General features: G+C 33.2%; 1 protein-coding gene across 5 annotated transcripts; it reads right to left on the reverse strand.

Moving 5' to 3' along the window:
* Nucleotides 1–395: 395 nt before the first annotated feature.
* On the reverse strand, nucleotides 396–23,841 carry LOC134268115 (SH3 and PX domain-containing protein 2A-like). Of its 5 annotated transcripts, XM_062750317.1 has the most exons (10): nucleotides 11,178–11,359; nucleotides 9,895–10,052; nucleotides 8,826–8,936; nucleotides 7,784–7,901; nucleotides 7,152–7,422; nucleotides 6,937–7,050; nucleotides 6,718–6,825; nucleotides 4,624–6,046; nucleotides 3,948–3,981; nucleotides 396–1,051 (listed from the first exon to the last, which is right to left on the reverse strand). In XM_062750317.1, the coding sequence occupies exons 1-9, from the start codon at nucleotides 11,342–11,344 to the stop codon at nucleotides 3,959–3,961; spliced, it is 2,493 nt and encodes an 830-aa protein (XP_062606301.1). In that variant the 5' UTR covers nucleotides 11,345–11,359; the 3' UTR covers nucleotides 396–1,051; nucleotides 3,948–3,958. The 5 variants fall into 5 exon arrangements, with proteins under 5 accessions (XP_062606301.1, XP_062606302.1, XP_062606299.1 ...); XM_062750318.1 differs by lacking the exon at nucleotides 3,948–3,981; XM_062750315.1 differs by lacking the exons at nucleotides 396–1,051; nucleotides 11,178–11,359 and adding an exon at nucleotides 23,550–23,841 and having other exon boundaries at nucleotides 3,948–6,046.
* Nucleotides 23,842–26,331: the final 2,490 nt, after the last annotated feature.

The following is a 26,331-nucleotide window of genomic DNA, read 5'->3' on the forward strand; positions in this document are numbered from 1 at the left end:
TGTCAAAGGTCAAAGGCTTTGAACCTTATTAATCAATTTTTAAATAGAACATCAATCAATAATTATGACTAGAGCATGTTATCAGTGTCATTATTTCATGACCATCACCTTCCTTATGACCTTCATACATTTCTTGTTCTACATTATTTTGGTTTTTAATGAAACTCTTCATGATATTTTTGTTATCAACTTTATTTATGTACATGTCTTTAGCTATAAATAATTTTCTAACATTAACGTTCTTCAGACCTTGACCTCCATTAATAACCCTTCTAACTTAATTGTCCTTGTTCTTCCCTTTGACCTTGAATTCAACTTTTTCCTCATTTTAATCTAGATTACAATTTATCTCACTGAATTCCATATCAGATATCCACAAAAAAGCTAAAACAGAACATGTTTTAAAATGTTTAATTTTTCATGGCCCTAACAAATGTTAACAATATTTCAACAACAACATACATGTGTATCCTATTCCAAAACAGATGAAAATTAGGAGAGAAAGGCAAACAAACCAGTTCTTATTTTGTAGAAAAATGTACACTCTATTTGTTTATATTAAACAAGTTAGTAACGGTAGTCATAACAAATGCTGTAAAAATTATTTAATACAGTCAGGTGATTGAATGAATAAGTCTGTACTTAACAAGGTACCATATGTAATAAATATAATGAACATAATTCATCAATCAGAATTTTTCTGATAAAGAAAAAAATGAAATATGACTTCGAAAAATATTTTAATATAAATATTTATTAGTATTTTACACCCTCCAAGCAAATGAAATATGAATCTGCATCTCTAAGGATTTAATTGAAAGTAAGGGATAGGAATTATGTGTCTCTATAGCCTACCAAAATGTGATGAAATGCAAAAATGAACACCAATTATAAACACATGCAATCAAGTGTGTTTTAACTTTTCTTTTTTTTAGTCCAAATATTACAATATTTGTTATTTTACAGTATAGGAAGATCAGTTTTTTCGTGGAATGCCAGATTCTATAATATCATCATAATCATCCTCTGGTTCAGAGCCGTGCCTTTTCTTCTGCAAGATAAATTCATATGAAAAAACGTTTAATTCACTCAACTGTCAATGTTTTTTTTTTCTTGGAGAAGTTCAGATGTGTAAAAACAGATTCTTAAAAAAAAAAATCTAAAATGCACTTTATTTACAGTACAAGTCAATATACAAAATATTATCATCACAACCATTGATAATACAGTGTAAATATTAAGATAAAGTTTGTCATGAGGTATAAAAATATGTAAAAATATATATGCATTAAAATTCTAATTAAAAAAATATTTATATATATTGTTGCAAAGATAAATAATGAAAAAAGATTGCATCACTATGAACATACTGCATGCAGCATAACAATGATATGAACAGAGAAGTCATGCATCAAATACCTCATAATAATGTAGATTTTTTAATTCAAAGTTTGTCATCCTTTTTTTTTTTAAATTTCAAATAAAATTTAATAACAGAAATTGCTTTTTATTTGAAATTTTTTTAGGAAAACAGTTATTCATGTGAGATTGACCTCTTTTGAGGGTTCGTAAACCTTAAGTTTTAGAATGATACAGTGTACCAGGCGAAGTGACTGACTTTATATAGTATGTACATCATTCTTTGAAAAGTGGAAGACTTTGCATGATTCCTCTCATTGCATGTTTTAGAATTGTAAGCATTGACAAGAGAATGTTAGCTCTCAATTCAGCACTAAAGACAAAATTTCATACATGAAACATTTGCACAGTTTATGCAGAAATAAATCAACTGAAGGCAAACACATTTCCAATTTCAATTTACAAACTTAACATTATATTTATAATTCCTAATGAACATGATGAAATGTAACAACTCAACAAGAGGCCCATGGGCCACATCGCTCACCTGAGTAACTTGGGTAATGCAGTTCTTTAGCAGATTTCCCCTCTTGCTATACCTATCGTGCCCTTCCTACCCCCCTCTCCTTACATGATTTTAATACTTTAGAATCTACACTACCCAAGGATGTTTCCACATAAGGTTCAGCTTTCCTGGACCAGTGGTTCTTGAAAAGAAGATTTTTAAAGATTTGTTCCATACATTTCTATGTAAAACTTGCATTCCCTATTGCAGCGATGCCCAACCCCGGGGGTCATGATATTATCAATTTAATATCTACACTACCCAAGGATACTTCCACATAAGTTTCAGCTTTCCTGGCCCAGTGGTTCTTGAGCAGAAGATTTTTAAAGATTTGTTCTATATATTTCTATTTAAAATTTGGATTCCCTATTGTGGCCCTGCCCTACCCCCGGGGGTCATGATTTTAACAATTTAATTTCTACACTACCCAAGGATGCTTCCACATAAGTTTCAGCTTTCCTGGCCCAGTGGTTCTTGAGCAGAAGATTTTTAAAGATTTGTTCTATATATTTCTATTTAAAATTTGGATTCCCTATTGTGGCCCTGTCCAACCCCTGGGGGTCATGATTTTAACAATTTAATTTCTACACTACCCAAGGAAGTTTCAGCTTTCCTGGCCCAGTGGTTCTTGAGAAGAAGATTTTTAAAGATTTGTTCTATACATTTCTATGTAAAACTTGCATTCCCTATTGTGGCCCCGCCCTACCCCCGCGGGTCATGATTTTTACAATCTAGAATCTACACTTTCCCAAGATGCTTCCACATATGTTTCAGCTTTCCTGGCCCAGTGGTTCTTGAGAAGAAGAGTTTTAAAGATTTGTTCTATATTTTTCTATGTAAAATTTGCATTCCGTATTGTGGCCCCGCCCTACCCCCGGGGGTCATGATTTTAACAATTTAATTTCTACACTACCCAAGGATGCTTCCACATAAGTTTCAGCTTTCCTGGCCCAGTGGTTCTTGAGAAGAAGATTTTTAAAGATTTGTTCTATACATTTCTATGTAAAACTTGCATTCCCTATTGTGGCCCCGCCCTTCCCCCAGGGGTCATGATTTTAATAATTTAATATCTACACTACCCAAACATGCTTCCACATATGTTTCAGCTTTCCTGGCCCAGTGGTTCTTGAGAAGAAGAGTTTTAAAGATTTGTTCTATATATTTCTATGTAAAATTTGCACGTATTGTGGCCCCGCCCTACCCCCGGGGGTCATGATTTTTACAATTTAACATCTACACTACACAAGGATGCTACCACATAAGTTTCAGCTTTCCTGGCCCAGTGGTTCTTGAGAAGAAGATTTTTAAAGATTTGTTCTATACATTTCTATGTAAAACTTGCATTCCCTATTGTGGCCCCGCCCTTCCCCCAGGGGTCATGATTTTAATAATTTAATATCTACACTACCCAAACATGCTTCCACATATGTTTCAGCTTTCCTGGCCCAGTGGTTCTTAAGAAGAAGAGTTTTAAAGATTTGTTCTATATATTTCTATGTAAAATTTGCATTCCGTATTGTGGCCCCGCCCTACCCCCGGGGGTCATGATTTTTACAATTTAACATCTACACTACCCAAGGATGCTTCCACATAAGTTTCAGCTTTCCTGGCCCAGTGGTTCTTGAGAAGAAGATTTTTTAATTACCCAACCCTATATTTTTCTTTTCTTGATTATCTCCCCTTGGAAAGGGACATTAGCCCTGCATTTTAACAATTTAAACTCCCCCTTACCCAAGGATACTTTGTACCAAGTTTGGTTAAATTTGGTCCATTGGTTCTTGAGAAGAAGTCTAAAATGTGAAAAGTTTACACTGTAACAGACGGACGGACGGACAGACGGACGACGGACAAAATGTGATCAGAAAAGCTCACTTGAGCCTTCGGCTCAGGTGAGCTAAAAAGATAGGTTGGCAATACATTCATAACAGCATTCATTATTTTAGACTCTCTCTTTCCTTTCAATGATATGAAGAAACAAAATGATGAAAAAAGTTTCAAAAACAAAATACTCAGCAGATCATACACAGCAATTAATTAAGAGTGTCTGCATTCGATATCTGCCAAAAAAATTCTCAAAATAAGAAATCTGCCAATGCAAATACTGTAGTATGATAAATAATATTGCACATAAATGATATTCAACCACAAGTATTATTCATACATCCCAAGACAACTATAAATTAATGCTTGTTTGCCCTTTTCTGACTTAGTCGAGAGAGGGCAATAATACATTTTTTAAGGTGACCCCATATTCTATCACACTTCCTCTAGGTATTCAGCTGGTACCCATCCCTCCCTCCCATCAACCCTGGCATACCACCAGTCATCCTCAGATGAATCAAGCACTTCTACCACCCAGCCCTCCTTAAATCCAAGTTCTGTGTCACTCTCTGGAATAAATTCTGCACAAGTTTTGTATTTGACTGAAGAGACAGAGTTACTTCCCTCTTCAGGGGAGGTAAATCCAGAATCACAAATAGGGGAAGGGGATCTCGGTGCACACCCACAAGGCTCAATGTAAGTGGCTGGGGCCCATCCCTCACTGGTTCCCACCCTCACCAACCACCAACCCTCAGTTTTTCTCAACACTTCTAACTCCACTCCTTCTTCAAATGAAATTTCCCCATTTCCATCTGCTTGATATTTTGCAATAGTTTTATAGGATTGCGATGACGCAGATGATTTTGAGGATATTTTACCTTGCTCAGAGTCTTCTAATTTTGCACCATATATTTTTTTAACAATTGGGGATTTCTTCGGTATTGCGGGTTTACAGTCAGTATTTGTGTCTTCTTTTCCAAGATTAGAAGATAACTTTGAAGCCAGATCCTTTGCAAAACCGCATTTCACAAGAGACTGAGGGGAACCCCCCACATTTTTATTGTCCTTCACTTCATTTTTAGGTAGCACTGGCTTTTTAGGTTTTGCAAGAACAGGTGGTTTTGACTTGGGCTTGCATGATTCTTTTTTCCAACCTGGCTGAACGTTCTTGTCAGTTTTGTTTGCTTTTGTCACAGCTGTTTTAGAATCCTCTTTGCCCCCTGTCTTATTCAATTCTATTTTAGGTGGGAGAATTGGTGTCCTGTTCTCACTGATGGTTTTTTCTGGAACTACAGGCTTTGATGGAAAGGATTTCTTTGGTTTTTCTACAGCACTATAGTGTTGAGATGTTATTACTTCAACATTTGATTGTCTCCTTAGCCTTGCTTGTAAAGCATTTGCTAATTCTGAACTTTCCTCCTGCATGCTCAGTCTTTTATGGGCTGCCTCATTCTTTGCTGGTTTCAGATGAACAGCAGGTTTATCAAATTTAGGGGGTACTCCTGGCTTTTCTGGTTTTGGAACTGTTTTGTTTGAAAAATCAGGATTTGATCTTGCTTGACTAAGAGGCAGCTGGGAAACCTGTACACCAGTCTTTTTGGGGAATGTATTAAAAATTGAACTATCTGTATTGTCATTTTCATCAGTTGTGGTTTTCCGAGATTCAAATTTTGCCTTCAGTATTTCAGCTAAATTATTCCCACCATCGCTATGGATTCTCTCCCTTGGCACTTGTGGCGGCACTGAGAGTTTAGGAGAGTTCTGTCCTACACTGTCCGGTCTCATGGGTAATTTTGGTGGTAGAACTGGTTTCTTGTCAGAATCTGAACTTGAGCTAGATGACTTTGCTTCTAAATCAGGTTTTGACACCTCCTCTGATATCCTTGTATCTAATTTATTCTTTAAAGCGGCAGCCAGAGAGGAGCGGTCTATGGGGGGAGGCTTTGGACTGCTGTCCCTATTTGCTACAAATCCAACAGGTGGTGGAGGGGGTCTGGAAGTTGGCCGTTTTATGGCATTGGCATTCCTCTTGACCCTCAACTCAGCCTGACTAGTCGGCCGGACAGATTCAGGCTTCTCCTTCACCAGATCTGGTGGTTTGGGTATATCAGGCTGTTTAGAAAACACAAATTTAGGTTTTTCTCCCTCCTCATTATTATTATTGACTGGGACTTCATATTTAACCTCTTCGTATTCATTGTTGCGAATCGAGGTGTCTGGATGCTCATAATCTTCTTCATCACTATCAATAGCTACTTCAGAATAGTTTTCATCGTAACGTACATCATTAGGTATGTTATCCTGAGAAATGAAGAAAGATAGTGGATAGGAGAAAGATTATATATATATATTCATCTTCAGACAGATTTTCTTGTTTGTACAGATTTTTATCTTTCTTACAAATTTTTTTTTGGTGATACTGTTCATGTACTCTTTATTAGATTAATTATGATTTTGAAAGACTTGATGAATAAAATGCATTTTTTTCATTTCACAGAAAATCTGTCTGATATTCATGCAATACAAAATTTTAAAATGTATAAAGATTGAAAGTTACATTAGAAAATTATTGCTTTATATAAAAAAGAGAGAGATATTACAATGGTATTTTTATACATATAAATATTATCAAGATTTTTCTTAATCATATATTCAAAATGCTTTGTTAAATATCAAAGAACCTTTACTATAGAAGAAGCATGCCAGTAAATGTTTAAATATTAATTTTGATGTTTGCCAAAAGAATTTAAGAAATTAAATATTTTCCATTTAAATTTTAGAAAAACTATTTTGGATATGATTAACAATGGAGAAAGTCTGCACTACAAAGAGTTATCTTATTTTATAATTACACATAATATATCTAACTTTAATCATACAAGCTACTGACAATAAATTATGAAGATGCAGACTTTCCTACGGTCACTTTCAGAGATATCCCGCTTTTGGTGTTTTTTAATCTGTATATATACCTCCTGTATATCTGCCATCTCCTTGCCCTCTATGTAAGTAGAGGGGGCCCAGCCCTCATTACCTCCTATCTTCACAAACCACCAACCATCAGCTGTCTTCTGCTTCACCTACAGAAAACAAATCTTTTGTGAAATTAAGTTTTTCTCTTTTGTTTTTAGGAAGTCAACAAATCTGCACAAAAACATTTGACTTTCAAACTGGAAAGCTTAAGATCTTACCTCAACATTTTCACCTTTCGAGAAGCTGATACCATCTCCAACTGTGTCAGTAAAGTCAGCAATAGTTACATACTGAGTTTTCTTCTGTTTAGGAGGTTTTATATCTATTTTAATCTGAAAAAAAAAAAATTAAAAACAATATACACATGCACTTTTCCAAGAATTTTATCTTTCTTGGAGTTACTTCCCTTATCATAATATTTTCATTTCCTTACATTTTTGATAGAGCTCTGTCTGGGAGGGGGCCTGATGGATCCTCCTCTCTCTAGGGACAGGGACTTTTTAGACAGGTAGGGTTTAGTGGGGCGGGGCGGGGGGTCTGGTTCGTCATCCCACGAGTCATCCCCTTCGTCCTGCATTAGATCACTGATGTCCTGTAGTCCCCCCACTATCTGGACTCCTGAGGCGCGTGCGACTCTCTCCATGTGAGCTTTCTCAGCCTTCATCATGTATGTCGCAGGTGCCCATCCCTCTTTTCCATTTTTTCTATAAATATGAATTTTTATCATTTTATTATCCTTTTTTAACAATGCAAAACCTTTTCCATCAGGGAGTGTACACTTCAAAAACATATAATCATCAACATTTTATGTCTTTGTAAAATAAGATCACTAGCAAGGACATACTGGTTAAGGGATATTATTTTTGAAACAATTTCATCTTTTTACTTATTAACAATGACTGTAATATAATTTTGATTGAATTGATGTGATTTTTTCACCCATGATTCTTCAAGTTCCTTTAAAAACCAAACAGCCAGAAAAAATGATATTTCGTACCAATGATGGACTCATAACACTGTAATGTGGAACAATGTAAACTCCACCGATTTACAGCTAAAACTCACCGGATCCACCACCAGCCATCCAGATTTTTCTCCACTACCTCCACCACTGCCCCCTTCTCCAGGGGCAGCTCGTCGGAATTAGCGGGGTAGTAATCATCGGTGCAAATGAACTGTTCCTCTAAGGGAGAGAATTCATCACAAAATCGTTAGCAACACTTCCTTAGTCGTACTATTATGTATCAGTTTACATGTATTTCTTAAAGGAAAATGGATATCAAATTCCTATACTTTTGTGTGGTGATTCATATATGTGTGATTGTATAAAATCAATAAAGGAACTTTTAACTTTGATAATACTGATTGTAAAAAAAATTCATATATGTGTGATTGTATAAAATCAATAAAGGAACTTTTAACTTTGATAATACTGATTGTAAAAAAATTACATTTAAAGGTAAAAACAAAATATTTTTTTAATGTTGCAGAAAAAATAAACATATTAAACCATACTGATGTTTTTCAATTTAAATTGTACTAAAAGAGTTCACAATTATACAACATACAAAATCTACCATTTTGGTGGTATAGAGGGATATATAATTTTTTATCCACTGGAATACAAAATTAAACTGATGCAAGCTGGCTGTAAAAATAATCAATGAATAGCTCTCATTTCAATTTGAATCTTAATTCTATTTTGACAACAAAATTAATCATATCTTTTATTTGTGTATCAATACACCTTTATATGAGTGTGCATGGTCCTAATTGATAGACCTTTCACATGCCTAAATTATGTAACTCTGAATCAAAACGTAGTCAAGAAACAAAATCTATACACATGTATTTCAGAATTATGTTTTGATAACCAAATATTGACCCACTTACAATCATTAATAAAATGTCTCTAATTTAGAAATACAGTTTAAGTTTCTTGTACATTGTAAATACATAACAATAAAAATTTTCCAAAAAAATGTATGGTTAATAGGTATTGTAAGTTCATATTTCATGCAGTTAATGTATCAATGACCCACACTTAGCTAGGAACAAAGGGGACTAAATTATGAGAACAGGAGCAATATTATCAATGTCCAGTCACCTTCCCCGGGCCTCGCCCGTTCACTCAGTTCCTCTTTGGTACCGTCCGCCCGTTTTAGATAAGTACTGGGCACCCATCCTTGTTGGTCCTGAACGTGGACAAACCACCAGCCTGAAAATTCACCACAACCAGAACACTACAGAGCTTGCTGACAAAAAGTTTTACAATACATGTATATAACATGTACAACCCCCCACGGTATATAGCAAAACAGATTGACATATGTCAACATAAAGAAACTGATTCTCTAGAGTGAATTCAGAAAGGTCATGTAGTTCTTTTTTATGTAATTATCTCCTTGTCAGCAAACTACCATAGATGTGAAATAAACCATGACACCAGAACAGTTTTTTAAAATAATTTTTTTACCATAATTATGACTTTCTCCGTCTGAGTCATTCTGATAAAAGAAGACACCTCTTATGTCTGTATGGGTGTCATTCTCATACAAAACGACAGACTGTCTATCAAATACACTGTCAATGTCTGCTTCTGATTCATTGGTTACTATCATGTTCAAAGGAAAGAAAATTACAAAAAATGAATTTTAAAGATACAAAAAATCATGCACACTTTATTTTCCAAGAAAGATTTATGATAGGAACAACCTCATTCTCATATTCAGACAAATATGTAGTAATTATATAAACCCCCAAAAATAATTACAGAAAAACTATAAGAAACCCAACCCCCAAGCAAAAATTTAAAAGTAAATGAGAAGTGTAACCCTTTAATCAAATTGAGAGTTTAGTTTTCATTATGTAAGCTTGCATTGTGGTTTCCTTTCACATGTATGAATTAAATGTCTTCCTTTTTGAATCCTCACATTAATGACATTAATTTAGTTAGTCTCTATACATCTAAATTATTACAACTGAACCCCTTTACAGTGTTATTTTACACAATGACATGAACATTACAAAACTACTGTAAACCTTCTAGGTGGAAGGTAAAGGAATGTCCCACAAAAGAGCTTTGGTAGAAAGTATATTAAAGGGATCATAACAACTAGGGGACGCCATCCTTTGTTCCGATGTACTGTATATAGATCTATACTGGCAATACCTACCACTTTCCGTTTTCTCTATGACCTCGACCTCCGTGCCAGCTTTCAGATTTAGGTCCCATTTGTCCTCTTTCGTATAGTCAGCTATGGCCCTGTACTGTTCCCCAAGCCTGGGCTCTGAAATCTTACTTGCTGTGTCAAATGTGGCTTTCTTCTTCCTTCTGCAAATATACAGATATGCAAATCAGAGTAAAGCAGAGTGCTGACAAATATTTAATCAGAGACTCTCAGTCTTTTATATAGATTTTTATTAAACATTCACTCACTGATTCTTTCTCTGCAGACATTAAAAGGTTTTTATCATGTCTCAAAATTTTTTGACATTACATTAAGTTTATATGCTATCAAAATCATCCATCAAAAGTTCTTGGCTGGATAAAAAGCTATATTACAGTTAAATATAGCATAATAAGCCAAAAAAGGGGGGGGGGGTGTTTATCATCAGGGAATTTCATCAGAAATGGTATATAATGTGTTCCAGTATATGGATGCATGAATAAAGCTTTAATTCGTACACAGATATTTGATATTTTCCTTCATACAGAGGTGTGATCCCTTTAAACTGTTGTCCTCAGATGATAGCAATGTCCTTAATAAACTTAAATTGGTCATTGAATACAACAATCTATTCTTCCTTTATTGTGTTCATACAGTTACATGATTTCCTGTTTCTCCTACATACATATATACACGGACTACCAATCGTCTTCACTGATGCGGGGTGACTAGAAGTGTATTACGTTGATGTTCCTAATAAAACATTCCTATCCTATACATATAAACAACCCTGTCACATGTCAGGCATATCGGGCCTCATGTTAGATTTCACGTCTTACGACATTATGAATGAATATATTCCTGAATGATGCTTAATTTCTCTTAATATAGGCACAAAAAAACCTTTATGAATATCATGATATTTATTGTCCAAAGATACATCAGTATTTATAGAATTAAGGACACAGCCTTAAAATGAGCAATATTCACCTTGTCACAAAAATTTTACCATAAGACATTGAATTGACTAAAAATCCAATTTTTACTCAAATTTTTGAAGATTTATTTTTAATTTAATCCAATTTAAACCAACACAAAATAAAGTAACAATAGATTTATAAAATCTCATCATTATCAGATTTTATTTCTGAATTTAATATCAAAGAAGCTAGTAATAATTATTTTCTGACTGAATTTCTTCAGCTTACTCTAATAAACCATATCCTGCTTTCCTTGGTCATATACACCTAATGGAATTTAATGGATTACCTAATTAAGAATTAAAATACCTGCACAAGGTACAAGAATAAGTCCAGATCAACTCCATCAGCATACTAAAAATAGACGGAGTGTCCTCCCCTTCTATAACAGGGGGGTCTCGACTCACATTGGACATGATAATATAATCTGAGTCCGAATTCTCCGACAAAGCTTCTAGATTATCCAGATTGTCCATTATTCCATTAATCTGCTGTTTATATAATGAAATGGAGTCTATCCCCTTTTTCACCACGCAAATTGCATCTTATTCATAATCTCCTCTCCAAAGGAATGCATGCAAATAATTCTCTTGTTCCACCTAACATGAGCATGTTCACCAATTTGTATTCCATGTTCACAATTTATACAGTCCAATTAAAAATGAAAGATTTTTAAAAAAAATTTTTCTGCTACAAGAGAAATCACAATGAACATCAAGTGTATTAAATCAAAGCACCCCCAGACAGCTCTGATGTTAATTAAGGAAGGAGAAAAACATCCCTGTCTATCCCTGCCCGGGTGCTTAATGATCTATCTTCCTGGCTGACAGGTAGAACCACCCCGAGGCCCCACCGGCCAATACATTAGCAGAGAATTGTGTACCCTTATGTAACAGTACACTGTCGTTTCGTGTAAGGTTTAAAGAGTCAGTGTGATAATTGATGTAATAAAGTTATATCATTAAAGGTCGGAAACTGCAAGTCAATTTAAACTTTACAATTAGATATTCCAAAATAAATACCTTTCAAAAGACACCCCCCCCCCAAAAAAAAAATTAAGACATTTTTGGGGGTTATCAATTTCTTTTACAAATGAATATGAAGGTAATAATTTGATTTAAATATCTGCAATAATGGCAAAAATACAATTATTTTATTATATAAAGTGCTTCATAAAACACAAAATTATTTTGACTCTCCATCTGAGTACATTTATTTTCAAAATTAACATCTGTATTAAGACTTAAGTGAAGACACCTTTCAGAGGGTAACACAAGTGTTAGATACCGGTATACTATTATGATGGTAACAGTAATGTTATAAATGTTTCATAAACCACGGAAACCAACCATAACGTTACTCAAATTTATTTTTGGCTTTACTGACATCCTTATAATCTTATTATTCTCAATATCTAACAAGCTGTTACATTACGTTGTAAATATCCACAGGTAATTGTAGCTATATACTGCAGAGTTGTTTGAATGTGTTGTAAAGTATCAGGTGTAAATACCTGTATAGTTAAACAAATAGAAAGTTTATCTTTGTTTAGTTTCCCACTCCTTTGTACACAAGATCACCAGAAGAGATAATCCTTATAGTAACACTCAGGTCATTTCTAAATAACCATGAACACCTCCAACTGTTTAAATAAGTTTCCATTTCATTTAATGTATAGTATTGTTTATTAAAGCTTGATTGTAATAACATTCTACAAAACATTCACAATTGAAAATAAAGAACTAATTTTGTACGCTTCAGACAAAAACTCCACACAATATTATTTCTTTAGCTTGTTGTTCTGCTTTTCCAAGCTTGTTGCTCTAGACTACAATTCCTAAATTGTTGCTTTATTATTTCTTACCTGGTCATTCTACTATTTTCCAACCTTGTTGCTCTACAGTTTTCTAGCTTGCTGCTTTACTATTCCTTGCTTGTTGCTTTACTAATTCCAAGTTCAACTTGTAGGATTACTATTTCCTAGCTTGTTGCTCTAACATTTCATAGCTTCTTGTTTGAATCTACTATTTCCAAGCTTGCTGCTTTACTATATAGCTTGTTGATATACAATTTCCTAGAGAGTTGCTTAACTATTTCCTAGGCTTGCTGCTCTATCATTTCCTACTTGCTGCCTAGTTGTTCCTTTACTATTTCCTAGCTTGTTGCCCTACTATTTTCCAACTAGTTGATCTAGGACCATTTCCTAGCTTGTTGCTCTATTATAATATATCTTGGCTTATTGCTATTCTATTTCCTAGCTAAAATATTGTTCTATTATTTCTGAGTTTGTTGCTTTACTAATTCACAGCAAGCTTGTTGCATTATTTTCTAGAATAAGCTAATGTTAATTCACTATTCCCTAGAATATAGCTTAACTATTTCTTAGATCTTGACTATTTTCTAGTTACCATTTTGCTTACATACTATTTCACAGCTTGCTGCTTGCCTAATAAACTACATCTTAAACATAAAGAAGAAAGCAGAATCCATGTCATATACAAAGAACTTTTATCTATCTATAAATCTCACTAGACAGGCTACTTCTCTTGCTTAAATTTCCTCTGCATCTTTCTTCCTTTCTGAGTATTCTTCTCAAACTTTATTATTTAACAAGAAAAGGTATGTAAAATTTTGTTTACCAGATAATTTCTGTAAACTTTTTTAAGGTACATAATTTAAGTCACTCAAAATTTATCACACTTTTTTTGTTACATGTAACTGATCAATAAATTCATGAGTTTAGTGTTTTGAAGTGAAATAAGCTTCTGTATGCATTTGTTTTAATCATATTTGATAGTGTGTACATGATTATCTAAGTGGACAAGAGAAATGCAAAGGTGTTACAATGTAAAATATGTTTACAGTACAAAACATTATTATTTTTGTGTTTTACAACTTTAATATTCTCTTTAAATCACACATAGGGAGTTGATTATTTCCTTTATGAGGAGTATAATTCCCACACGAAAAAGAAGGAAACGGCACAATTGAATATTTCACATCCATCCTCACAAGCAAATCTTAATTAACATGCAATTACATCAATACTTAAAAACAAGAGGCCCATGGGCCACATCGCTCACCTGAGAAGATTTGACCATTCTGTTCTTTACCAGATTCCCCCTTGTAATACAAATTTTGACCCCACTCTACCCCAATGATCATAATTTAAACAATTTATAAATCTACATATCATAGGATGCTTTGATTCAAATGTAATAAAGTGCATTCCCCATTGTGGCCCGACCTACCCAAGGGGTCATGATTAGAACAATTTAGAATCTACACTACCCCAGGATGCTTCCACATAACTTTCAGCTTTTCTGGCCCAGTGGTTCTTGAGAAGATTTTTAAAGATTTTTCCTATACATTTCTATGTAAAACTTTGATTCCCCATTGTGGCCCCGCCCTATCCCCGGGGGTCATGATTTTAACAATTTAGAATATACACTACCCCAGGATGCTTCCACATAACTTTCAGCTTTTCTGACCCTGTGGTTCTTGAGAAGATTTTTTAATGATCCCACCCTGTTTTTGTCGTTTCTTGATATTTTGTGAAAAAAAAAATATATCATTTTAACAATTTAAATTCCCCTTCACCCAAGGATGCTTTGTACCACGTTTGGTCAAAATTGGCCCAGTGGTTCTTGAGAAGAAGTCGAAAATGTGAAAAGTTTACAGACAGACAGACAGATAGACAGCTAGACGGACGGACGGACGACGGACAAAATGTGATCAGAAAAGCTCACTTGAGCCTTCGGCTCAGGTGAGCTAAAAAATACAAAAATTTTTTTGTTTGTACATGTTACATACTTACCTTATATAGGTATGTGCGGGGGTCTGTTTTATAAAAGGTCAAATACTGAACTTGATTTGCACCCCCCCCCCCCCCCCAGGCAATCTAATGATTAAATAAAGAAAACCACATTCAGTCTTTAATATTTTTAGTATTCTTGTCTAATTTAAAGAAAATAATTATTATTGTTGACCTTTTATATCATGCTGATCTAACAACTATAGCTAGGTTACATTTAATCTAAACTTTTTGACAAATATATAGTAATCCCTGATAAAAGGGATATAAAATATTTATCTTTGACAAGATGATTCAATATGATTATCACAAATCATATATTATGAAGAAACATTAATTAAAATGAACTATGATCCCATCCCTAGCAAGCACCAAATCTTTTAGATAAAAAGATCCTCTTAACAAATTGACTATTAAATACAGAGTTGTTGAAATTTAAGATGTACACTGTATATCAACTGATAAAACAGGCACTAACAAGTAATTTACACATGACAGTACAGTCAAACTTGTCTTAGCGGCCACCCGAAATCAACGGCCACTCGCGATCAGCGGCCACTTTCAGTTCCCCCCGAGGATTTTTACTATATATTTTAACTGGAATAAACGGCCACCTATGTAACGCGGCCAGCGGCCACTCAAATTCCCCACCCACAGCCTTATTGACACTGTAATAGGCGGCCATTTCGTCACTTGCTGTGATTCTATTGTGTCTTTTAAACTCAATCGCTTATGTAATTATATCCCGATAGCCAATTTAAACTAGCTATTAATGCAATTAAACAAATTACTATTAGATACACTGAACTCTGTTTGCATTTATGAAAAAATCTGTTAGATCAATTTGTAATTATTTTTCAAGATCGCCGATTGCAAAATAAAAATAATTTAAATACAATTGATGCTTTCCTCTATCTAAAGAAATTCACACCTTTTGAATTTTGATTCCATGTAGAAGCCCTAATTGCTACTCTTGTGAAAACAAAGTGCTTCATGTGGCATGATTATCTCGTGAATTTCACTATTAACAGACAATCGATAGGGATTAGTCACGCTCTACTGCATATGACACCTGTGTTATGGAATGATTTCAACTGCGTCAATACATCTCTCTGGTCAACTGGTTAATTTTATTTCTGTGTCTTATGTTACATAGAAATTCTGATAGATTTATAAACAATAAAATTTCCCAAACTTTAAAAACTTCAGCAAGTAAGTTAATTGCCGATGAATTAATGGAAGGGGGGGGGGTTACACTGCTGACCATTTTTGAACATATGCAAGTGAAATTTTTATTGACATATTCTTACTGGTACTTAACTTTCTATGCTTTATTTTATTTACCATTAAACTGTATTTTTGTGTATTTTTTTTTTTTCTTTATAAAAAAGGATAATAGTCAGACACTGTATGTATTTCTTGTTTGACTAATATGTAGGAACAGAAACATGCACAAAACCTTAAAAAATTCTAATTCTTTAATAGTTTTTTGAATGAGCTTGAATTATTATATATACACATAAATAGCCTTTGTTAAATTGACCTGTTTTATTATTTTATTAATTTCACTGTTGCGCTTAATGTTGTTTATTCATTTCCCGAATATCTTTTTCGAGGGCAAACTGGAATAAGAGGCCACCTGTCTTAAGTGGCCAGTTTCCAGACTTCCCAAAGGTGGCCTCTTAAAACAAGTTTGACTGTATTTGACTTTGATGATCTTATGCAAGTCTAAACATAGGTAGAAGCACATTCAGAAATGTATACCTATAGGTCCTTAAAGGTCAAGGTCTCAAATACCCAGTGAATGTTCTCTACAATCTGTTATACTTTCATTTAAGTTCTTTTATTTATTAATATATTTACATCCATTGAATATTTTCTCCTTTATTTCTTAAGAAAACCCATTGCGTTAATCACTGCATGAACTACATTAGACATGTCACGCGACTGTACCTGTGCAGATTTCTTGATCAGTGGCTGTTCCATCAATGAAACATATAAAGACGTTTGCATCCTTAATACAATAATTAATCTTTTTAATCCTACTTTAAATGATTATTTTCACAGATATAAATATAAACAATAAAATGTCTTTTTTGTTTGTTAATTATTCTAAATTAACATCAGCTATTGCAGAAAAAATTTACATAACCCGCTTACGCGGGTTATGTATTTTTTCTGCAACAGCTGCTTCCATTAATTCCAGTAATAACAAACAAAGAAAACATTTTATTGTTTAAATAAACATGGGATAGTGAGAGTTTAAGAAATCAGCATACTGGTAATTTTGTACCCGTGAATTAAATAGAAAGAATATGCGGAATTATGACCCCACCGAAAAAAAGTACATCTACAGTATTTTAGTGAATAGCTCCAGACATTGCTATACAGTTCAGAAAATTGTTTTCAATTAATTCAGCTTTATAACTTTATGTTGGCCATCCTTTCCTTTCCTCATAAATTAATGATAAAACAAATTATACAATTCAGTAAAAATTATCAAAGTTTTCATCTGAAATCATTTCCTTCAATTAAAATGATCAATTCTCTGTATCAGAACAACTGCCATTTCCTTGTTGTTATCTGTATAAATACATTATGTACCTTATTCCTGATTAACCACAAAATCATGTTTCAATAAATGATGCAACATAATCTTCACTGTCTTCTGATCTTTAAGTACACAAATACCAACTCTCAAAACAATTCATAATCATAATAATTGTACAAATCTTTATTTTAAATGCACACAAATTAGAAAATTTAATGGGTGAATCGTTTTATGTATTGTTTCATATGAGAATGTTTTAGATCAATCTGGGGAAAAAAGCATATAATAAAGCTGAGAAGAATGTTTTGGTACATGTATAAGAAGGCTTATATAAAATATATCTTACTATTTGTTCTTAAATTCTGTTTGTTTTTTGGGTTTTTTTTTAACAGAATCTCAAAAGAAATGTTTGCATAAAAACTTCTGTAAAATTCAGACAATCATAGTTTATAGCTTTAGGCCTTCAATTTCAAACTTTTAAACATTTTTAGCACTCAATTCAGACATTATATATCAACATGCTGTGTGCACTCTAAGACAAATAAAATTTATCTCACTCCCTCCATCGAGATCAAAGACATGCTTTACAATCTGTATACCTTAAAAGTTGATAGATTTAAGCAAAAGTGACTCCCCATCATTCAGAATTAGTCAAACTTACGGTAGATATATATGTACTTTGACTGGCCATTTGCAGTACATTTATTCTACATTCATGCCTAAAAAGAGGTAGAGCCACTGTGGGCTTTATTTGGCCCTGAGAATTTCTGAAAAATCAAAACCACTCAGTTTAGGTTGCAAATGCAGTATTTATTACTTGGAGTATTGGTGACCACCTATCTATTCATCATGATGTAATTTTCCATCTAGTCAATGCATTTTGACGTCATAAAATACATCATTTTCTTCATATCCTGTAAATTCCTTTGAAAATGACCTAAAGTTGAAGCATTTTTTCAATATTTCATATAGAACACAACCTCTGATCCAAAATATGCAAATACATAATGAAAGCTCTGTTTCTGAAGATCAAAAAACATGTTTTACTTTTTGGATCATGGACTGTGCTCATATTTTAATTCTTTGCAAAAGATAGTCAAATACGCATGGCCTTTTCTGCAAATTTCAAGAACATTGCAATTTCTCAAACCTGTTTTCCAATATCAAGATTCTCAAAACGAAATTTTATTATAGAAAATAAAAGCACCAAGTGTCTACTTTATTTTGATATATGAAATGGGAAAGAGGATGGTAGTTAATTAATTGATATAAGTACAGGGCCATTTTATGCATAAGATGGCTCTTGCTCTTTAAACACTCATTGGGCATGAAGAAAAAGAATACAGTATATTTTGTTTCTGATAAACTTTGTATCATTATCATGAATATTTTCATTTTCAAAACACAATTTTTGAATGAAACATCATAGAATGCCTGATGTAAAATTATTTTAAATTATTAAGAAAGTGAAGTAAATTTGGACTATATTAGTTTTTTCTCAACATTATTCAATCAGTGCAAGTACTTAATGCATACAAATGTCATAAAGCTGACTGATCACCTTCAATAATATTGCCAATACCAGGCGACTTTTATGTCCACTTTATAACAAAAACCACAAACTGCCCCTGATAAAATCCGACTTTTTACCATCTCATTATCATTAATAAGGACTCGTCTCTCAGTCAAAACACTTCATGACTAACATTGAAGTGGGTGGCTTTGAATATAACACTGAATCACTTAGCTGCAGAACTGTAGCTCTCTGACAAAAATATACACTGGAGAGCTTAGATACAGTGCCAACCATTGAAAAAAAAAAACTGTCTTTGCACATAAAAAATGTGCTGTTTCATCAATTTTTTTCTCTGTGTGTTTTCAAACTGCCATCTCAAAATACATTTGTATTACTAATCTAGTGCTCCTACCATATTTTTTTTTATAATTTCCACAACAAACCATTTCTTATAATTGTTAACAGCCCTCTCTAGTCTGAAATTGAGACTCAATTTGTAAGTTTGAGATGGCAAGATTTAACTGTATATACTTTCATAAAAAAATTATCATACATGTACATTTGCTCTCATAAATTTGCATTTAAAAAACATTTAATGAAATCCCTACCAGTGAAACCAGAGGGGACTATAGGTTTCTTCTGAGTCTGTCTGTCCGTCTGTGTAAAATGAGCTGCTCTGGTCAAAGTATGCATGTATAAATATCTGATGGCAGGGAAACAAGTCTTTCTTTGCAAGGCAGATCGACTTCATTCCAAGACATTTCAATCATAATTTTCATAATTAAGTAATTACCAAAATGTCCACAGGGGAACTTTTTCATATAAAAGATACTATAATATGACATCCTAAACAGAAAAGGGGATCCCGGTGTCATATAATATATTGAACCCTGCGATATTTTGAACCCGGGTTCAAAATATCGCTGCGAAATATTGAACCCCCCTATAAAATATTGAACCCGGGGTTCAAAATATTATGGCAATAAAATATTGAGTCCCCCTGTCCATTTAATTTAAGAGGTAGGGGCAAAATATTATGGCCATAAAATATATATTTTACAGGGAGGGGGTTCAAAATATTATGGCCAGTCCCCCTGCCCATTTAATTTTAGAGGGAGGGGGGCAAAATATTATGGTTCCCCCTGCCCTTTTAATTGATGAGGTAGGGGGTTCAAAATATTATGGCCATAAAATATTGAACCCCCCTGCTCTTTAAATTTAAGAGGGAGGGGTTTCAAAATATTATGGCCATAAAATATTGAATCCCCCTGCCCATTTAATTTTACAGGGAGGGGGTTCAAAATATTATGGCCATAAAATATTGAATCCCCCTGCCCATTTATTTTTACAGGGAGGAGGTTCCAAATATTATGGCCATAAAATATTGATTCCCCCTGCCCTTTAAATTTAAGAGGGAGGGGGTTCAAAATATTATGGCCATAAAATATCGAGTCCCCCATCCATTTAATTTTACAGGGAGGGGGGCTCAAAATATTATGGCGATAAATTATTCAGTCACCCTATTGAACTGTTTTGAAAAGGGAATGATGATATAATATGCCTGCAAATAATCTAAAACCCTTCTCCCACTTACACACTTCCACTGGCCATAATATTTTGAACCCCCTCCCTCATCAATGAAAAGGGCAGGGGGACTCAATTTTTTATGGCTATAATATTTTGAACCCCCTCCCTCATAAATTGAAAAGGCAGGGGACTCAATATTTTATGGCCATAATATTTTGAACCCCCTCCCTCATAAATTAAATGGACAGGGGGACTCAATATTTTATGGCCATAATATTTTGAACCCCCTCCCTCATCAATTCAATATTTTATGGCCATAATATTTTGAACCCCCTCCCTCATAAATTAAATGGACAGGGGGATTCGATATTTTATGGCCATAATATTTTGAACCCCCCTCCCTGTAAATTAAATAAGCAGGGGTACTCAATATTTTATGGCCATAATATTTTGAACCCCCCTAGATGTAGAATTAAATGGGCAGGGGGACTCAATATTTTATGGCCATAATATTTTGAACCCCCTACCTCTTAAATGAAAAAGGTAGGGGTTCAATATTTTATAAGGGGGTTCAATATATCGCAGCGAAAAAGTGAACCCAGGTTCAAAATATTATGCGATATTTTGAACCCGGGTTCAATATATCGCGGTATCAAAATATTATGCTACACCGGTAAGGGACATGTATTGCTTAGGCAATTATACTCTCAGAATGCTTGTTTCAGAAGATATTTTCATAAGCAAATCAGACAACTTACTCTGAACAGTTTCTCATAAATTGTGCTAGTTGCATACTGGAGATACTATGAGCAAGTTAGCTCATGAAATTATACCCCTAATGCAATTTTTCATATTTTGCTATTTGCAATTTCATAACTGTCATGACCTAGAACTTCCAAAAATGACTTTGCTGTAGAAAAAGACACATGCTTTGATTATAAAAAATCTTTGAGTAAAATATAAACATCCATTGTTTCTTATTAATACAGAAATTAATAATTAATGAACCTGATATGAATTTTCCTCTTTTTTCTGTCAGTGGCCTTGAATTTACCAAAATGATCTTTAGGGATAGATCATGACACACCCTATAAGTCATAAGAAGTCTTTGTAACCTTGAACTTGTTGTAATGACCTTGTATCAACATCAAAATCTACCTTACATGTAATATTTGCTTCATTTTTATTGATATAAAAGCTATAAATGCCCATTTCCAAAGAAAGAAATTAATTTAATTTGTCTGCAAAATGGGCATTTAATCTTCCTACTTTGCAGAAAGCAATAATTCTGGAATATTACAAATTATTCAATAGAAAATAAACTTTTATGTAATACACTGAATAATTATATAACTAGTATTTTAATGATTTTACTTTATGTAGTAAACACATAGGAAGAAGGAAGAAATTATGTAGAATTAATTGCCTTTATGAACATGATGGTATTTAACTCTTATTACAAGGAGGAACTTAATTTTAGCACTCAGTGGATGAGCAAAGCAGACAATAATTTGGTCTATACGAAAACCATATGACATTTATGAAGAAGCTACTCAAAAGAGGAGACGAAAAACTTGTAAACAAGCAAGAGAAATAAATACTCAATTTCACTGACATAAATTAATGCAAACACTCAACTTACGGATCTGAGGAAAACGAATTTTTAATCCGAGTAAAAATACTTCCAAGAGAAAGTTTTGAAGAATCTGCAGACTTCATTATAAAGCAACAAAAATTGTCATCCTCAAAAGAATCATAACACAGAAAATAGCATCTAAGCACAAACAAATGAACACAACTAGGTATAATTAGAGTGTGGTATTAACTTTTCAGGATATAAATGCATGGCCACTAGATTCAGGCTTGAGTCACTCAATATTAAGTAATGCATGACGATCAGCTTATGATGGACAAGGATCAATTTCTGACAACCTTTAGTCCAGTGTTTGTGCAGGTGACTTAACATTTGAAAGATCTCAAACTGTATGTCTGGTCTTTGCCAACCACAGACTGAAAGAAAACCTGCCTGTATACCGCAAACATCTTCACATTGCATATCTCGATCATCAATTATTGGCTTGATCGATGCACAATGCAATTTGGAACTGGTAGGTCATCTTAGTGCGCATTCAATGGCTATATTCAATTAATAAATGTACATCCTTATTTGTACCAAAGTAAATATAAAATTGTGAGTAAATTTATCACATTTAAATAACTGAATCAAAATTATACTTGTATGTGTACTCTAGCTATTTAGATTACCTTTGTCAAATTTATAAAAATTCCACAACTTGTTCAATTTTTTTTTGACTGATTAAATATGTAAAATATATACGCGGGACGGAAATCCAAGCGTACTTAATATAAATGTAAGGCATATAGTGACAATCAGCATTTGCAGATTAAACAGAAATTGTTATTGTGTATGCGAAAAAAGGTCTACAGTATATGGACATGGTCATTTCTGAATCAGCATTTGCAGGTTACATTTTGTGTATGCGAGGGTAACATGATACTTGTCATGACTTGTGCCATTTTATCAGTAAATTGAATTTTATTGTTTTGAAATTCTGCCTGAATCTTAATGTGTTTTGCTAAAAGAAACTCCAACAAGACAACATATACTTGACACAGTTATAAAGTTAAACACATCAGGTAGAGAAAATGTTATTTATGACCATCCCTGGTATGAGCTCATCTTTAATTTTGAAATATGTATTTTTTGTGACTTTCCATTAGTATAAGTTATCATTTAATATGTCTTTCTTGCTTCATATAAACTTAATTAACACTTTAGGAAATTTGAGAAAAGTAATCATAATATAGACAAAATAATCTTATATTACCTAACTTTTCAATACCATTCACAGATATTTTACCCACTTTTATGATATGGTGTCTGTCCCAGTATTAAATTCAAGTACCTGTAGGACCCCAGTGAAAGTGTTTATTGAATAAACAAAGAGTTTAAGTAACCTTTTCCTACCCTAGCAGGTAAAAGTAACATGGTGTACAATTTTGTTACAAAGAAACGACAAGATTCTTCTATGACTCAAAAAAATATACTAATATTAACCAATTGTAAAAATATATTTGTAATTCCATATGCAAACATTTTTAATATTTATTTACAATCAGATATATGTGTAATATATGTGGTTTTAAATAATTCACACTAACCTTAAACCTTCTAGTCCTAAAAAATTCCAAGTATATGGACCTCACAACTTTGCTGGAAAAAAATCTAACTAAAGAAACCTATGTACTTACTGAACATGAATATTGTCCACTGCCCAAGAATTACGAATTCTGCTAACAGTATCTGAAACACTATCCTTAATTCGATGTACAGCAGTCAACATGGTCTCTTATTTTAAAACTGTTAAAATATTTTTGTCACCATCAAGTGATGAACTGATATGTCGCACAGCAGTTTCCTATCGATATGTAATCAAAGAGAAAAACGCATTGTCACAAGGAAAAAAAATATGGGATTAGCCAAGATTCTGTTCAAGAGGGAAGTAACATTGTTTTATGATCCATTGAAGACCTAAAATAAGTGAGACAGAAGGGAGATCTTTGTTTGCACCTGTATCCTTTAGGGGACATTTCAAAATTTAAATGGATCAATTTCACATCTCTTTCAAGTTTGATGGCCTTATCTAAGCCAGGACATATATAGAGTCCTCAATGAAAGAGAAGCACATATGACTTGAGAAAAGATGCCTGCATGGTCACACTGCATTTATAATGAGACAAATAGAACTTCATCCACCTGAGGTATTGTTAAATGAATGAATTTATTTCAATAATGATCATATGGTAACTTAAATACATCATATGTTTTTCAAAGATGAATATTTACCAATCAAATCAAAATTAATATTACAAAAAATGCATTTTTAATTCAATTTTGTACAGTATACGATAAGCCTGACAGTCACCAATTTCATACTTGCAATAAATAATCTTAAATGAAATTTGTTCATGACACCTTAATGTATCTGTTTACAGGTAAATAAGGGGGAAAACATTGCAACATGATAAGTTCATTAGCTGACTCACTATAGGGTCAATGTTTGTTCAGAATAGTAAATACCTAATTAATAAGGTCATGGACTGTCCAAATGTTTAACATGTTCCAGAGATATGGAAAAAGTCAACACATCAATGTGTCAGGCACAGAGAGACATGAAGAAAGACAGATCAAATTATCCTTATAGTTATCTATGTAAGGTCCATGTATGTCTAATGTTAGGTGTCTCTTTAAGGCTGATCTGTAACTATGTCATATTTTATCATTATCAGAACAAGTATATTTTGCTTAAATGTTTGGCATTAGGTTTCCTTTCATCTTTCTATAACCTGGTATTAAAGGATAAAATGCTATGACATTAAAACAAGGATTTAGGTCTTAGCTATTTCCATTGAATCCTAGAAATGTGTACTTATCACCAAAACCATAATAAGGTCACTGGTTATCAAACTGAATAGTAACAACCACATGTCTATATTGCAGTTCTCAGTCTTAAATGGTTTTGCCACAGACATTAAAATCTTTCATTGCACTAAGATCCTCCCCTTTTTGTATCAGTATTTCTGGCTATATATAACTCTTTTGTTTCAATACAATATCTCGAGAAGCTTTTGCAATGAAATTTTACACAACAACTCTCTATGGCCTATAGAAGACCTCTATCAATTTTGAGATAAAAAGGTCAAAGGTCAAGGTTAAAAAAAAAAAAAAAACACTTTTGTTTCTAGTACATGGTATCTCAAGAAACCTTTGAGCTTTTGCGGTGAAATTTAAACCACAACTCCCTGTAGCCTAAGGAAGACCCCTATTGATTTTGACATCAAATGGTCAAAGGTCAAGGTCAAAATTCATATGTTCTGTGTGTATATGTAAAACTTTCATTTCCTTGCAATATTTCAAAAACCTTTTGCCTTCTAAAAGTGCCCCTCTTGATGGCAAAGATTCAACAGAGCTTTAAAGTATTTTCCATTCACAGTTATGCTCTCAAACCATTTTCATTCATAAGGTATGCCATCATCAAAAAATGACCTATCAGCGAATTCTTTTATCACTCCTCCTTCAAATATCATTCTAGACTGTATAAAAATGATTTTAAGATAACAGTTGTAATAGTCAATTTCCTTGCCCCCTATTTATCACAAACATATAGAACTTCTAGTCTTCCTTGTTTCTTACATAAGTTTGTACTTAAAGTGTGTATTGTTTTTATAGTTAGTATGTGAAGTACAAAGCACTTCTAGTGTATTACATATGAACATGTACTGCATCATGTAATATTATTATCCTCCTTCTCAAACTACTATGAAATTAACTCTCGATCTTCCTGCTGCATTGTTTTAAATGCTTACTACATCAAGCATAAATAAAGAAGTTTATAAATTCAATCCACATTCATAATTTGCAAGAAATCAATTAAATAAGAGGGAATCATGTGTTGAATTCAATACAAATAAACTTTTGAAATTAAGTAGACTGTAATTATGAATTGTTGCATAGGCTAGTTGCTTGCTGGAAAAAATCACTATAAATTACCCACAAATAGCATAATCCTCTTATGAAGCATTATTATCTGCAAAAATATGCTTATTTCATTGTTGGGCTATGTTATTCTCTGATTATTTAAAGAAATTTTTTTCTTCCTTCCTTCTTCACTGAGAAATTTTATGTCTTAAAAATCTTTAAAAATTTTAAAATACTTAACTCACATCCCATTTTTTCTTCATATGCATCGTCTATATAATTGTATGTTACGGTTGCACCTAAGCAGAGTGTTTTATCACTAAAATAAATGTTCTCTGGACTCGGTTTAACAACAGAATGGGTTCTGTGCATTGGGAATTAATTTAGCAAAGAAAAACACTGGAGATGGAACTCTAACTCAGTGCATTTACTATGAAATTTAATTCAAAGAGTTTCAAACATCAACATGCCTCACATGGCGTGTATTTTTAAAGTTAAAATGTTATGGAAAAGTTTTTAATTCTTCAATTTATACAGTAAAACCCAATTATTGCG

Source organism: Saccostrea cucullata, unplaced genomic scaffold, assembly GCF_032062105.1.
Source record: "Saccostrea cucullata isolate Sc308-1 unplaced genomic scaffold, CSIRO_AGI_Scuc_v1 ctg230, whole genome shotgun sequence".
Classification (NCBI taxonomy): Eukaryota; Metazoa; Mollusca; class Bivalvia; order Ostreida; family Ostreidae; genus Saccostrea; species Saccostrea cuccullata.